The sequence below is a fragment of the Bidens hawaiensis genome, unplaced genomic scaffold (assembly GCF_021521415.1).
Source record: "Bidens hawaiensis isolate Kalapana, Puna unplaced genomic scaffold, B.hawaiensis_p1.1 tig00000097_1, whole genome shotgun sequence".
In the NCBI taxonomy this organism is placed as follows: domain Eukaryota; kingdom Viridiplantae; phylum Streptophyta; class Magnoliopsida; order Asterales; family Asteraceae; genus Bidens; species Bidens hawaiensis.
Window position 1 is genome coordinate 1,586,440 of NW_027491017.1, and position 16,224 is coordinate 1,602,663.

The 16,224-nt window shown below is 39.3% G+C and overlaps 1 protein-coding gene across 1 annotated transcript; it reads left to right on the forward strand.

Annotated features, from left to right (window-relative positions):
• The first annotated feature begins 881 nt into the window (after positions 1-881).
• LOC143561761 (uncharacterized) lies at positions 882-3,331 on the forward strand. Its single transcript, XM_077049772.1, has 9 exons — positions 882-986; positions 1,238-1,396; positions 1,621-1,704; positions 1,787-1,876; positions 1,957-2,049; positions 2,119-2,262; positions 2,867-2,974; positions 3,044-3,095; positions 3,181-3,331. The coding sequence occupies exons 1-9, from the start codon at positions 885-887 to the stop codon at positions 3,207-3,209; spliced, it is 861 nt and encodes a 286-aa protein (XP_076905887.1). The 5' UTR covers positions 882-884; the 3' UTR covers positions 3,210-3,331.
• The last annotated feature ends 12,893 nt before the right edge of the window (positions 3,332-16,224 follow it).

Sequence of the window (16,224 nt, forward strand, 5' to 3'; positions counted from 1 at the left end):
TCCCTCAACATTGTGTCTTTTTTATACAAGGAAACCGCTGGATACATTTTTGTGTTTCTTAATTTTTGTCGTTTTTTATTTAAATTTTGAGTTATGATTTTTTTAATTATATTTTTAGGATTTTTTTTTTTTGTGTGGCTCTCTATCTTTCTCGTATTTCTTATTTTTGTCCTCCTTTGTAATCTAATTTGACCCCAATTAATTAGTACATAAACTATCATCCAAAATGCATTTATTTTTTACAATATAGAGGTAAAATGATTTTTGGTGCCAGATACGCGTGTTTAATCATCGGTTACACGTGTAATGGCTTTGAAGTTGTTACTTGCTCAGTTTTAGGTCACGCGCGTAACGTCATCATGTTACGCGTGTACTGACATCAAATACGCCTTCAATGCAGGGTTACACACATACCATCATCCGATTATACACGTACACGTTGTGTGACATGATTTTCGGCACTGTTGCGGGGTTACACGCGTACTAACGCCGGGTACACATTCGATATTGCGTTAAAGGGAGCAAAAGGTAGAATTAGGCAGAAAACTTTGTTTTGGTTTAACCCGCCAAACCTACCGAAACCCTACCCCACCGGCCACCGTTGTTACAGCCGCCGGCGTTAACGAACTAACGGTGAATCTTCTATCTGGTATGTAATTTCAATTCGTCATGCTTTAAACAATAATAATAACTTTTATTATATTCCGTCTGTTCATTAAGCCAGTTCAATTTTACTTGTTGGGTTTTAATCCAAACCCAATTTCCTTCCTTCATAATTTGTTTTTGTTGTTGTTGTTGCAGGAGTTTGTTCGTCATTGAGTTGAGAAGAAAGATTGATCATTGTGCTGCTACAACAACTGCCCGAGTTTTCATTGTTGTGGAAAATGTTGGGAGAAGACAAGAATGCTTTCTTTGTGGTTAGGAAAGGGGATATTGTTGGTGTCTACAAGAATTTAAACGACTGTCAACCGCAACTTGGATCCTCGGTAAGTACGTTATTTTAACAGGCTCGTTCCCAAGAATCGTTAAAAAGTTTTAGCCGAAGACGAGAAAATGCTTTATTGAGTTTTAACAGTTAAGTTTTTAAACGGGCTTAGTAGTACATAATAATTAATTATCACTACAACTTTCAAACATAAACATGATAGGTGGGTTGTTAGTTATTATGGATATGAAGTTTAAAGATGATTGCAGTAGTGTAATGTGATGTTTAGTGATCTAATTTGTAATGTTGTAGCTATGTGATCCACCTGTGAGTGTTTATAAAGGCTACGCAATGCCAAAGGAAGCTGAAGAGTATATGATTTCTTGTGGACTTAAAAATGCACTGTATTCTATTAAAGCTGCAGATCTAACTCAAGAGCTATTTGGAAATCTTGTGGCGTGTCCGTTTCAGGTAAAACTAAACTTTAATTTGACATTTTTTATTATTTGGGAAAAACAAAATGTAAACTTTTGTATAATGCTCACTTGATACCATGTTCGTGTTATTTTCAATTAAACATTGCATACAAAAGATGCTGGCTTTGTTTATATTAGATCCATGTATATAAATTTGTAAACTTGTTTTGTTCTGTTCAATCACAACCTAAAATATTATCTTTTTTTCTTTGCGTACAGCAACCACATTTTGCTTTAGGAGAACCATCTAGTGATCATATGTCCAAAAGAAGGTTTCAAGAAGTTTTAGGATCCCAAACTTCTGTAAGCTAGAACCACCCCTCCTTCCTAAAAAAAGCTTTATAATTTTTGTTTACTAATTTTTGGAAATGTTATAATCTTGCAGGACGGCTTTGGATCGGCATCTATGACGGGTGATCCTGCACGAAAGCAAGCTAAATTGGAGCATCTTGCAACTCAAGCTCTAACAACCAATGTGAGTGGTTACATAATTTAATTTTTGTTTTCAATAATTATTATATAAATGACTTAATTGGATTATTAATTGATTTACAGCGTACATGTATTCTTGAATTTGATGGCGCGTCCAAAGGAAACCCTGGACCAGCTGGAGCAGGAGCAGTTTTACGAACCGAGGATGGAAATTTGGTACTTATAACTAATTAACTAATTTTTCCATGTTCTTTAATATTTTTTAGATAGACTTTCCTTTTGTAGGTTTGTCGATTGCGTGAAGGTTTGGGTATAACAACTAATAATGTTGCTGAATACCGAGCTATGATTTTAGGGTTAAGATATGCTCTTAGTAAAGGTTTTACAAGTATACGCGTTCTAGGCGATTCCAAACTTGTTTGCATGCAGGTATCCTGTTTTTTTTTTTTTTTTTTTTTTTTATTAATTAGAAACTAATAATATTGCAATATATGCGTATGGTATACATGAATACTGAGTAAACTATACTTTTAGTCCTTGTGGCGTGTAAAAATCCCTTTTAGAATAGGTTTTTTTTTCCGGCTTTTTTAGTACATTAGTCTTTTTTTTTTGTTTCAGTTAACGCCATGTTATTAACTCTGTTAAGTACAGGGGCATTTTAGGTATTTTATTTGATGTACATGTCCTAATGCAAATCGTACATCAATTAATGCTTGTATGTACCTATGTTCTAACTCTGTTAAGTTGTTCTGTTAAGTAGAGGGGCATTTCTGTCTTTCTATTTGATATACAGACATTAATGCAATGGTATATCAAATAATATTTGTATGTACTATTTGCATCAAATAAAAAGACTAAAATGCCCCCATGCTTAAAAGAAGCATAACAGAGTTAAAAACATTGAGTTAATTGAAATGAGAATAAAACTAGTGGGTTGAAAAGACCACAAAAAAACTAGTCGACTAAAAGGGATGTTTTCGACGAACCACAGGGACTAAAAGCGTAATTTACTCGAGTATGCTTTATGGTACAGGTTCAAGGTCTATGGAAGGTGAAGAATCAAAATATTAGCAAGTTGTATGAAGAAGCAAAGAAATTAAAGGATAAATTTGTTTGTTTCCAGATAGATCATGTTTTAAGGGTATGATCACAAGAACGTTATTATATTATTTATAACATGAAATTTTTTGTAATAATAATTTTTTTTCAGGACTTGAACTCTGATGCAGATACCCAAGCAAACTTAGCTGTGGATCTTGCAGGTGCAACTTCTTTAAATAATAAATGCATTTTATGATTACAAAAACAACATTATCACTGTTACATTAATATGACATGTTGCTGCAGTTGGCCAAATTCAAGAAGTTGACTCGTAAAGAAAGACGAAACGCGATAAAACATAAACTGGGTTCATGGTCATCTCGGGTATATGAGCCAAAAGTAGACATTTACCCTTACAATCAAGCAATGGGTCATTATTTCAAGATTCAAACAATTGTTTTAACAACTTAGCTTTGATTTAAACTACTTTTCAGCTTTTGTGGTATATTTTGTTGGCAAGGGGTTTGAATGAGTCAGTTTTTATGGATGGTGAAATGTGTTTGTTAAAACGGATGATATTTTGAACTGTTGCAAGTTTAGTTTTTGTAGACTAGTTGTATACCGGCAGATGGGTTTGTGGTTGGATTAGTTTTTTGTTTTGTGTTTTTGTTGTATAATAACACAAAAGTTCAACCGTGGAAAGCGTTAGTATGGTTATCAGGTGTTATGAGAATGGTGGGCGCGGAAAATGTCGTAATTGAGGTCTTCCTGTCGATTAAGAAAAGTTAAGGTCGTCTCATGATATTTGACGCTTAATAGGACAAATGTTTATTTATTTATTTTCTTTTCATTTAGTACGTTGTGACATTTTCATGATAATTTATCTATAATATATATAAACAAAACCATAAAAATCATATGCGTCGTGATGTGATCGTTCACTCTTTTTTGGAGTCACTATATTTGGTTGATTTTTAAATAGAGGTTTCTTATGCATTTGATCCGAATTCACGGGTAAGGGTCTCTCAAACCCAGATATTTTTTAAACAAATTATAACATCTCATTAAATTAAAAACTGATCTCACCAAATATTTGATATAAAAATCTTATAAAGTAGGGATATACTAAAAATTAATATATGATTTATTTAAATATATATATATATATATATATATATAATTTATAATTAAAAAACCAATTTTATAGTAAAAAAAATCAACGGGTCTTGGGTCTCATCAAACCCATATAGCTTTTAAACCGGGTTATAACATCTCATTTATTTATAAAATAATTTATTATCAAACCATAAATATATTATTAACTTTCATACAATAAAAAAAACTTTAAAAAATAATTAAATATTAAAAACAAATAATACAAAATAACCCCGTAATACAGGGAATAAAAACTAATGGGTTATATATATATAACATAATAAATGTCGTTAAACTAGTTAAAGAGTAACATTTTTACAATAATGGCTTGAGGTTTTATGATAAATCAAGCCAATTTCGGCTTGGGAGGTGTATATAAAGTAAGTTTTGAACCACAACCGTGTTAGCTTTTGTTGTCAAATAATTCACCTATGAAACACAATTGTGCAATCTCGAAAACCTCCACCTCGCGGGCTTTTAGCAAAACTAGGCTTCGCCCTAGACAAAAGCAAATGAAACTAACAGCTACAGCCCAACATGAAATGGGCCCTCCACAATGGAAGAAGTTACTTGCTTTCTCGCTGACCAGATCTGTTTCAAAACTAGTTTGATTCTAAAACCTATTAGAGCATCACTGGTTCATTATGCCCATTCTTAGTTTAAATCCGCAATCAGCATGTCACATAAGATTTATAGAGGTAGGGTACCAAAGTGACCCAAATACCCTTAAATATCACCCGCGGGTCGGAGGGAAGCTCCCAATATATCACCCGCGGGACATATGGATCACCCGCATAACTTACCACACGCAGAAGCATCTAGGCACCCTAAAAAGTCATCCGCAGGATAACATATCCACCCGCTAAGACGACTAGAAGACAATGCCACAGGACAGCTGTAATTTTAAATTACCTTCTAGAAGATTTACCAAGATCATTACTTGAAGAATACGTGACCCATCAAACCAATGAATTAAGGACAACTAGCCAGGTTGTTATAATCATGCACATGGCTAGGGATTAACTCGTTCTATCATAGAGTGACGTGTGTCCAGGTTGTTATACCCATGCACATGCGACGTATAGCTCAACCTATTAATAGAGGGCACGTGTCCAGGCGATTACGGGAGATATTCTAGAATGGGACAGCTGGCCCAATCATATTCCCACATCCTTCGGCTATATATACCCTCTCAACCTGCATGAGATATTCATTCACTCCCCACTATCTACTTAAATTACTTAAGTACTTTCTCTCCATCAGAACTGTACTTATTCTCACGCCGGAGGGTGGTTACGGGAAGACCCCCCCTCTTGTCCTTCCCGTAACGAGCTCACGGTGTTTGTTTTGTAGGTTTCTATCATTAAACTTCTTGAGTTTATGCTCATATCGTGTTAGTCGTTATTGTACCCTACCCTATGGACTCATTGGATCCAGGACCCGATAAGGGGAACGGATCCGTGTTTCTTCATTGGCGTCATACGTTTTGGTGTTAGAATTGCAAGAATTTTTTGTTGTCTTTTGGTTCGTACGATATGAGTAAACTTCCTGAAGGGCCGACAGGAACTCCTGTACATGTTTCACGAACTACTGAAACTAAATCACCTGGAGGTTTTGCTTCAAGTGTCTTCGCACGTATCACGGCACCTGGAAGTTCTACTCCAGGTGACTTGAGACACATCACGGCACCAACAGGCCCTACTCCCACAGATCTAGGGCATGTCACGGCGCCCGGAGGCTCCAATCTTGGTAATCTGGGGAGAATATCAAGAGAAACTCGTCGGACTCTTTAGAATTAGGTCTAGAGGATGATTCTGATGATTCTGAACCGGCGAGAACTCATCATTGTAGTTCCAATGCAAGGGGACCCTTGTCTCCGGATGAGTGGTTCCGTATACAACAGAAGAATGTTGTAGCGGAGTACGAGCGTAGGGTGCTCGAAGAGCGACTCCAGGATCATACTCTGAATTATGATGAATCTCCCAGGAAGTCTACTTCTCCTCCTGAAACAGCGAGGAGAAGTCAGATCCTTCACAGTGTTCAGACGGAGAGAGATCCTAGGGAAGTTTGGAGAAAGCATGGCCGTCCTCGCATGGTCATGCGGGTGCTATCCTACCTTGATGAGTATGACAGATACGATCCGTCATATCGTACAGGAGATATCAGTTATTACAGCGGTGATAGCCAACTTCATTTGCATGAGGGAACTAGCCGTCCGCAGACGGTAGTTTTCTAGGCAGGTTATCACAGTGATGCTGAGGAAGACTTTTCTAAGCCATACCGTGCATCTGCTTTTGCTAAAAAATCAAAATTCATTGCACGCATAGCAACAACCCCGTTTCCGGTTAATGCAAAAATCCCAACATCTATTGGAAAATATGATGGTATGGCTGATCCCAACGATCATTTAATGAACTTTGTGGCTGTAGGAGGACTCAGTGGTTGGACTCTTCCTTACTGGTGTCACATGTTTGCATTAACATTCACCGGTGCAGCTCGGGAATGGTTTGAGAAGTTACCAGACGGACAAATCAAGAACCGGGATGATTTTGTGGCTATAATTTCCTAGCACTTTATTCAGCAGAAAAAACACGCTCGCGATCCATCCGAAATATTAGACGTGGTTAGGCGGAATAATGAGTCTATTGAAGACTTCATTACCCGGTTTAACAACGAGAGTCTCAATATTGGCGGCGTGAGTGAAGATATTTTGCGAGGAGCCTTCCGCAAAAATGTGAAGAGTGATGAATTGATTTGGACGTTAACTGGAAGAGATTGTATGCCCACGTCTTGGGATGACATTATGTCTGCGGCGAAGCTGTTCGCAAGGACACAAAAGACTTTGGCGACCAATAATCAAAAACAGAATTTAAAGGTTGAATTCTAGACTCCGCGGCCGAACAAACAGGTAAAAGGGACAATTTGGTCTAGACTCTAGCCATCCGCGGAGGCGTCTAAATCATTCGATGCCAGATCTTTGATTGGCAACAAAAACAAAGCGGTTCCATAGCTCGAGGTTCTAACAATTGGACTCCACTGTCGAAAACGCCTGCAGAAATTCTCACTACTGAAAACGTGAATATCAGAAAGCCACAGCCACTCACAAGGAGATCGTTCCTTGATGCTAATAAACATTGTTCGTTTCATGACGACATAGGTCATAATACGATCGAGTGTGCCGCTGATGTGGTCTAAATTATATATAAATTTGATTAATATTTCCTATACTTTATATTACTTTTAAGCTAGTTTCTATTGAATATTATTTTTAGTTGGCTCATATTTTGATTTTAGAGGTTTCATGAGACCACGTGCTAAAATAACATATATTGATTACTTTGTTGAAAGTTTTAAAGTTGAATGAAAAGAGAAAGAAGAAAAAAATAAATTAAAAGTGTTCGAACGTTTTTTTGTAATATTGGATATTTAGTTTATTGACTTTTAATTCAAGATATTATATAAATAATAAGTACACACTTATTTTTATTACTATTTTGAATGATGCAGGTTATAGTCCACCAAATCAAATGTTGATTATTAGTTCTTGAAGAGACTTGATTGATTGAATCTAAAAGCATTGAACATAAAATCATGCAACACGTTGGATGAAAAAAAAAGCTATTAAATGCTTTCAAGTTTAATTTAGCTTATTTTATATATAATCTCACGTGATGGGCTTGTTATTTTGGTTGGATTGATAAGCAATTAGTGGGCTGGAGATTAAAAGAAGAATGGATCATCATAGACCCATTGGGTAACTTGTGAAAAAGGGCAGACATAAGATGAAGTCGGTGCATAAGGGGTCTCGATATATTATTATTATATAAAGGGCATAAGTCAATCTTGGAAAGAGAAGGAATTATATTGAGGAGCCAAGCAGGTCACGTGAAAGAGAGAAACACACAGCCGCGAGAAGAGAAAGAATAAGAGATAAGGCCGTTGTTTCGAGTGGATATCGTTTGGGTTCAACACCTACTCAACCAAGCATCATCAATATTCGGTTTGAATTTATTATTTTATCATGAGCTTGGTTTTGTTTCTTTGATTTTAAGATGATAGGCTAAACTTATTAGTCTGTCTAGGCTTGTGATGAACCATTTTTTGAAGTTTTATTTTATTTGGAATTTGCTTTTCGTTATGGTTCTATGATTTAGTAAATTGTTTGGTTTATTAATTGATGTGTATGTGTACTTGGTTTTGGTTTTTCTAGTTTTATTATTCCACAAAATTCTTGGTGATTGTTTCATATAATAGGATTTTGTTAGGTCATCTACTGTGTGTTTTTGACTAGTTTATGGTTGAATTCGAATAAGATCATAGGAATAATATGATTAGTCAAACGAATAAAAGTGTGCTGCTAACCTAGAAAGCTGTAAGGTGATAGGTTATTGCTATATCTTTGTTGATTGAGATTTCTAGATTTAGTTCTTCGTAAGGAGTCCGTCTAGGTTTGATTAATTAATATTGTCTAGTGAGTCAATTAAGTTAGTCAAATTACCTTTGATTTCCGCGCTGTAAGGTATGATGTCATTATAAAGGTACTCTATCATAATTAATTAGATAACCGTAAGGAAGTTTAATATTAAAATTGGTGTTTTTAAGAACTTAATAGAAATCCATAGGCGTCTTCTTGAGAAGGGTCAGGGGTCCTGTTTGGGTTTTCTTTTAAGTGAATATTTTATGATCCCGGTTCCATAACAAGCATTTTCCAATTAATTGATAACTGAAACTTTGGGGATTCTAGCCTAGGTGGGTTTTCATCGTCATCTAATTTTAAACTCATAAAAATATTCTTTTCGTTTTTACTTGTATTTTATTAATTAGATTTTAATATTAGTTTAATTAATAGTATTATAATAAACCCCCCTTAATATATAAATAAATTGCCGTGTCAGTTTATCGAGTCTAATTAATTAGTTAATATACGTAATTTAAATAGTCTCATGGGTTCGATATCCAGACTTACTTAGCTATACTAGAGTCGATCGGTTCACTTGCCGGTTAGTAGTTTATTCAAGTTTAAAGAGTCTAGAGTATTACTTTGTGTCTAGATTAGCGCAATTTAGTCAATAATTATTTGACTACTTTTAGCACATCAGTCGCTTTGAAAAATGAAATTGAGGCAAGTGTGAAATCGGGAAAACTCGGACACTTGGTCAAAGGTGCAAGGCCAGGGACTGGTAAGGCTCCCACGCGAGACAACCAGGGCCCGCCCAAAAAGCAAGTCAAAGACATAAATGTTCATATGATTCAAGGTGGACACAAGGTTGGCGGGAAGATGAGAGAATTTCTAGATGAAGAATGGAAGAATGAGCCTATGATTTTTCCACGAATCAAAGGAGGCCCTTGTAACAAGAAACCTTTGACAATCACCACCCTCTTTGGCCATTATCGCTCGCAGTATGTTTTATTTGACACTGGTAGTACGTCAGACATAATGTACGAACAGTTCTTTGAGCAGCTCGACGAAGAAGATAAGGAGAGGTTAAAACCCATTCATACTCCCGTATCTGGATTTGGAGGTGAGGTGATGCACCAGCGAGGGGTGATATCTTTTTCGGTAACTCTCAGTGACGGAATCCATTCGAGAACCGAAGAGGTTGAGTTTTTGGTTTTGCTAGTGAAGTCCAAGCATGATATCATTTTAGGATGTGAGGCAATTGGAGACTTTAATGCTCACCCGTCTACAGCTCACGGTGCGGTAGGAGTTCCGACCCGCACCGGCGTAGCAATTATTCATGTTAACTGCTTTGCAACAGAAAGTTCTAAACCCAGCAAAATTCCAAAGCAAGTTCAGAGGACTAAGCAAGAAAAATGAGTATTGAACAAGAAATTCCCGGATCAGACAATTGTGATCGGACCTGCTATCTCCGAGATAGTGAGAACTTTTTTGAAACAGTTACTGACTAAGAACATGGACATCTTCGCTTGGCAACCCGCCGACATGACCGGTGTCCCGCGTAATATTGTGGAACACAAGTTAAGGGTGAACCCAGCATTCACACCGATTGTTCAGAAAAAGCGAAAGATGGGTCCAGAACAAACCAAAGCTATGAATGAGCAAGTACAAGATCTTCTTCATGCCAGAATCTTTCAAGAAATCAAGTACCAAACATGGGTGGCCAATCCGGTCATCGTTCCAAAGAGCGACGGAACATGGCGGATGTGCCTGGATTTCAAAGACTTGAACAAGGCATGCCCAAACGATTGTTATCCATTACCCGAAATTGATCTCAAAGTCGATGCTGTGGCCCCGTTCAAATTTAAATGCTTCCTCGATGCCTACAAGGGATATTACCAGATTCGCATGGCGGTGGGTGACGAGGAAAAGATAGCGTTTCGCACAGACCAAGGCACATTTTGTTACAAAATGATGCCCTTTGGATTGAAAAACGCGGTGTGCTACATATCAGCGACTGATGGATCAAGCTTTCAAGAATCAGATTGGTCGGAATTTGGAGGTGTATATAGACGACTTGGTGATAAAAAGCATTGAAGAAGATCAAATGCTGCGAGACATAGAAGAAACATTTGAAATGTTGAGAAGTATCAACATGAAGTTGAATCCAACCAAGTGTTCCTTTGGGATGGAAGAGGGAAAATTTCTAGGAGTGATTGTTACAGGCGCGGGTTTTAAGGCCAACCTAGATAAAGTTCAGGCAGTAGACCGCATGCCTTCTCATTCTTCCCTTAAATAAGTGCAAACACTCAACGGAAGATTAGTTGCACTAAACAGATTCTTAGCAAATCATGCGGCTAAATCTTACCCGTTCGTTTCAACTTTGAGAAATTGCCTCAAGAAGGCACATTTCAAGTGGACCGTGGAAGCTAAACAAGCATTCCTGGAGGTCAAAAAATGCTTAATGGAGTTGCCTACCCTAACAGCACCACAGGCGGGAGAATCTTTGACATTGTACTAATCAGCGACTGATATCGCCCTTGGGGCAGTACTACTGAGGGATTGAAAGAACGTTCAAACCCCAATTTATTATGTCATTAGGACGTTGACAGACCCAGAAACCAGATACTCGATGCTTGAAAAGCTGGTTCTGGAGTTGGTTTATGCTGCTAGGCGTCTCCGTAGATATTTCCAAGGTCATCCCATCAATGTGTTGATGGGGTATAAACTCAAGAATGTATTAAGCAAGCCGGAATTGTCTGGACGATTGGCGAAGTGGGCCATCGATCTAGGTGAACGTGCAATTGAATACAAACCCAGACTAACAATCAAAGGGCAAGTATTGGCGGACTTCGTCACTGAAGTTCCGCAGCACAAAGAAAAATAATGCTAGGTCGAACAACAACCCCAAGTACCTCCGGAACAGGGCAAGTTGGGTCACTGTTCAAGGATGGAGCATCCAGTAATGAGGGATCCGGTGCAGGCCTCAGGCTAGTCAATCCCGAGGGTCATGAGTTTACTTACGCCATCAAATTAGACTTCAAGAGTACTAACAATGAGGCGGAGTATGAAGCCTTTCTGGCAAGCCTACGAATAGCTAAGAAACTTGGGGTGAGACACTTGGAAGTGTGGGTAGATTCTATGCTGATCGCGGGTCAAATTAATGGAACTTATGAAGCAAAGAACGATGTAATTGCTTCATACTTGTCACAGGCAAAGTACTTGATCCTTCAATTCTCTTCCTGCAAAGTTATTCATATTAAGAGAAGTGATTAAAAGTCGGCGAACGCCCTTAGCAAATTGGCTTCAACAAACTTTGAGCGCTTTGCTAAGGACATTTGTGTTGAAGTCTTGGATCGCCCATCCATCCCGCGATACCAAGTTCTAGTAATCCAGACTGGCGTAGAATCCTGGATGACACCAATCATGGCTTACTTGTCATCAGGAGTTCTAGCAGAGGAGAAGACCGCGGCTTGAAAGATAAGGCACAAGGCCTTGAACTACCAAATGAAAGATGGCGTCTTTTATAGGCGATCCTTCCTCGGCCCACTCCTAAGGTGTGTAGACGCCGAGGAAGCGAATTACTTGATTAGGGAAGTTTATGAAGGCATTTGTGGTCTTCACGCAGGCCCGGGAATGGTCGTAGCGAAAATCATGAACGCCGGATACTACTGGCCGGAGATGCATGTGTATGCTCTACAAGAAATCAGGAAATGCGATTCTTGTCAACGTCATGCTCCCAATACATTGCGACCAAAGAATGAGCTTGTTCCAGTAACATCCGCTTGGCCGTTCCAAAAATGGGCTATTGATATCATGGGACCTTTCCCAGAAGCCCCGGGACGCGTCAAATTTTTAATCGTGGCCTTTGATTATTTCACCAAGTGGGTGGAAGCCAAACCAGTCGCATCCATTATGTCATCAAGTGTCAAGAAATTCTTTTGGTAATTCATAATATGTCAATTTGGTTTTCCGCTGGAACTTGTGAGTGACAATGGGACTCAGTTTGCGGATAACGGATTACAAGAGTGGTTGAAAGAACTCCATGTTACCCAGATCCTCACATCTGTGGCTCATCCGCAAGCTAATGGTCAGGTCGAACGGACCAACCGAACTATCAAGGAAGGGATTAAAACAAGATTAGGTACTAAACGAACAGGTTGGGTCGACGAATTGCCCCATGTACTTTGGGCCTTTCGCACCCAGAAGAATTCAAGTAATTCTGAAATTCCATTCAGTTTAACCTATGGCACTGAGGCCATGATCCCGGCTGAAATCGGGGTTCCCTACGCACGAACTTTGATGATCGATGATAATGACAAAGAGTTACGGATGAGCCTCAAAGTCCTTGAAGAAAAGAGAGAACTAGCACTGATCCGCGAGCATAATTACAAACGACAACTGCATAAATACTATAACTCGCTGGTCCAGAAGTGTACTTTCGATGCGAGAGACTCTGTCTTCCGCAACAATGAGGCATCTGGCCAAGAACTTCCGTGCAAATTAGCCCCGACTTGAGAAGGCCCTTACAAGATCATAGAAATACTGTCTAAGGGTGCCTACAAGTTAGAGAAGTTGGACGGGACTGAGGTCCCCAGAATATGGAATGTGGCACAGTGGAAGAAGTGTTACATTTAACAAGATTTACCTTTTATTTTGGCGTGCGTGCCTAATAGATTAGTAAAACGTCATATAATGTCTTAGCTTGTAATTCAGTTTGGCTTACGCCCTTTTTTATGGAAAGTTTTATTAAGCCTACATTTAAGTTTTATGTAATGTACATTTTCTAGTCCGCATGCCGCTATGCAATCCTTTATTGACAAATAAGAAGATCCTACAAGTACTTATATTTTGAAGCGTAAGACAAAGTATACCGGATGAAACAAACTTCTTATTTAGGATCAAATGGGATTACAAGATTGTAATAAGAAATAAAAGGAAGACATGTATATACAGTTTACAAAATATTATAACTACTATACTGCATCTTCGCCTTCCGCGTCTTCTTGATCTTCATCAGCAATAAGGAGTGCCTTTAGTTGGTCAACACCATCCTCCTTTTCGGAAAAAGCGGTTATCTACTCTTCGATGACAAACTTTAAGTTATCGAATGTCTTCGTCTTCTCAATGAGAGTTTTGGCGGTGTCCGGACCATGCAAGGAAAACTCCTCAAGAGGTCTATTTTCTTCCGTAAATCGAAGACCCTTTTGAAAACTTGTCTGACGACCAGCTTGAGAAGAAGCGGTTAGTAACACGTGAGACAGTTTCCAAGTTCATTTTCCTCCCGGATATGGGTAATAATCTGTTGAAACAAAGGGTATGAACAAAGAGTTTATATATAATCTATTTTTATAAAAGAATAAGAAGAAAAGAGGAAATTACCCGGGGAACACCTTCCGCCAGTAACCATATTTTGTCCGCCTTGGCTCGGACAAGTTCAATATTGTGCTCAGCACATTCCAAGGCCTGCTCCCTATTCTTGGTAGCAAGAGTGGCAAGGCGTTCTTCCTTGGCTGCTGACTCAGCATTTAGAGTTTTTATCAGCTCGTCACGTTCATCCAATTGCTGCTGGAGAGCAATTTTGGCTTCCTAAGCAACAAATTGGCGAGCTTTCTCGGCCTCCAACGCCATTTTGGCATCCGCCAACTGCCGTTCAGCATTATCAGCAGCCAGGCGATTGTATTTGGCTTCTTTCATAGCCTCTCCGGTTTCTTTTTCCGCCTGGGCTGCCTTGATCTCTAAATCCTCCCACGCATCATTCATGGCTAGCCAGTCCCGACATATTTCCTGACTGGTAGAGATGGTATTAGCCAGAGAGTGCGAGTAAGAACTCAACAACTCTTGATGCGGACACCCACGTTGACGTTCTCTCTCCGCGGGAGAAAGGCTTCTGATCAGATACTCATGACAAACATTTGCTTCTGCAAAGGTCGAGTCTTGACGCACAGACCAACGCAAACGATGTATCAAGGGATATTCTTCGCGTGTAGATGAAGAAGCCTTCAGACCGTTAGCAAGTATTCTAGGCCCCTCCTGGTTTTTAAACCGAAATGACACACAAAGAGGTGAAGAAATGGAGGTTTCCTTATGGTTAACCTCTTTCTCGCCCTCGTGAGGAGGAGTCTCAGCAATAGTAATTGGATCCTGAATAAAATTTGACGGAGAGGTTGGTGGCGGAAGAGGAGGAGTCGATCCCCTCAGATCTGAAAGATCCTTAGAAGATTTTTTCTAGAAATTCTGCAAGACAATATCCCTCTATCAGAAACGTAAAATAAAACAACTATTGAACTTAAAAGGTACTTAAGTTACCTGAGGAAACACCTGGAGGTGCAAGCTGTTGAAGACGAGCTCCCAACTTCGTCCTTTTATGCTTCTTGGTAACAACAGACTTGGTGGATTGCACCTTCCGTTTCCCAGACACTTTGGGAGCATTCGCATCAACAGTTCAATGTTCATCTTCGGGAGTGACATCATCGGATTGATGTTCATCGTCGACGTTGAAATTAGCATCTTTTTTATCCGCCGCCTGGCTAGCGGACGGATTCTGATTCCGCTTGCAGGTCAGACCTACAGTCGTACGCGCGACATTTACAGAATTAGAGGCATCAATAGATAATCATCCTTCACGGGATGATGACTCTTCACTAGATGAAAGAAGTACTATCACCCTGCTAGAATTAATAGCAGTAATAGGACGAGGTTTTATAATCCACTCACCTTTGGTAACAAATTCCTCACCTTTGGCGAACATCACCTCGGAAACCATGGGTTCCAGGCGGAGAGTGGTAGAGAATAAAAAATTTTTATGGGTGCGCTCAAGAATGGGTGCGTCTTTTGGATCAATAGGACGGCGCACCATGAGACCTTCCTTATGGTCTAAAAGTGCACTGAGGATGGAGCCTTCACCTGCATAAACAAGAATAGAAAATCAAAACCCAAGCGAAATCCTAGAAAAGTAAAGGCAAACTTACTCTTATTGGGCTTTGCGTAGTACGGCTCCAAATCAGGAAAATTCAATAGACGGCTCATCTTTACACTTACCAGTGCTCCCTCATGTATCGCACGCATATGGGTGGGTGTACTGGTTAACGTTGTGAACCACGGGAGGTTCACCTGTGTGGTGGCATGGACCACCATTTCCTCATCCGACTTACGATAGGTCACCGTAAATGGAATAGCATCTTTCCGGATCCAAAAGAATTCTGGTTTCCACTCGTGGAGGCTACGGTACCATTCGGTACCAATAACCCCCTTTCCGGTGGTGGCCCAACTGTACCACCCGCCGCGATAGGTCATTTTATGGAAAACCACAAACATACCGACGGACGGATCCATATTGCGGGCTTGACAAAAGAATTCGAAGTGACGAATTCTCAACATCCCAAAGGGATGGATCTGCGATAGGTGGACTCCATACGTCGTCAAGATTGATTCAACAGACTTCGTTACAGGGAACCTAAAGTTCCTGTGGTGAAATGGTCCGTGTAGACGGCCATCTTCTTGGCCAGAGGATTAGTGGCAATAGAGCCATCCGTTGGGTATTCAGGCTCGCATTCCGGTGCCAAGCCGTAAACATTAACAATATCTTCATAGTCCTTCTTCTTGAAGTTAAAAATGACTTTGTGGACAGCAGGGGCACTCTTCTTATTTCCTGCCATCGGGAAAGGGTAAACTGTATACGAGTTCTCGAAAAGATTAAGTCTGAGGATTAATGAATAACTTTAGAGATTTCAGAACTAACGATCAAGAGAAAAAGAAGAATTGGAAGAAGATAAGAATGAATGAAAGTTGGAAAT

Excerpts from the sequence above, each read along its gene's own strand:
- LOC143561761 (XM_077049772.1), top strand. The coding sequence starts at position 885 with ATGTTGGGAGAAGACAAGAATGCTTTCTTTGTGGTTAGGAAAGGGGAT. Across the intron at positions 2,050-2,118 it reads GAACCGAGGATGGAAATTTG|GTTTGTCGATTGCGTGAAGG; the intron begins GTACTTATAACT and ends TTCCTTTTGTAG. Across the intron at positions 3,096-3,180 it reads CTTAGCTGTGGATCTTGCAG|TTGGCCAAATTCAAGAAGTT; the intron begins GTGCAACTTCTT and ends ATGTTGCTGCAG.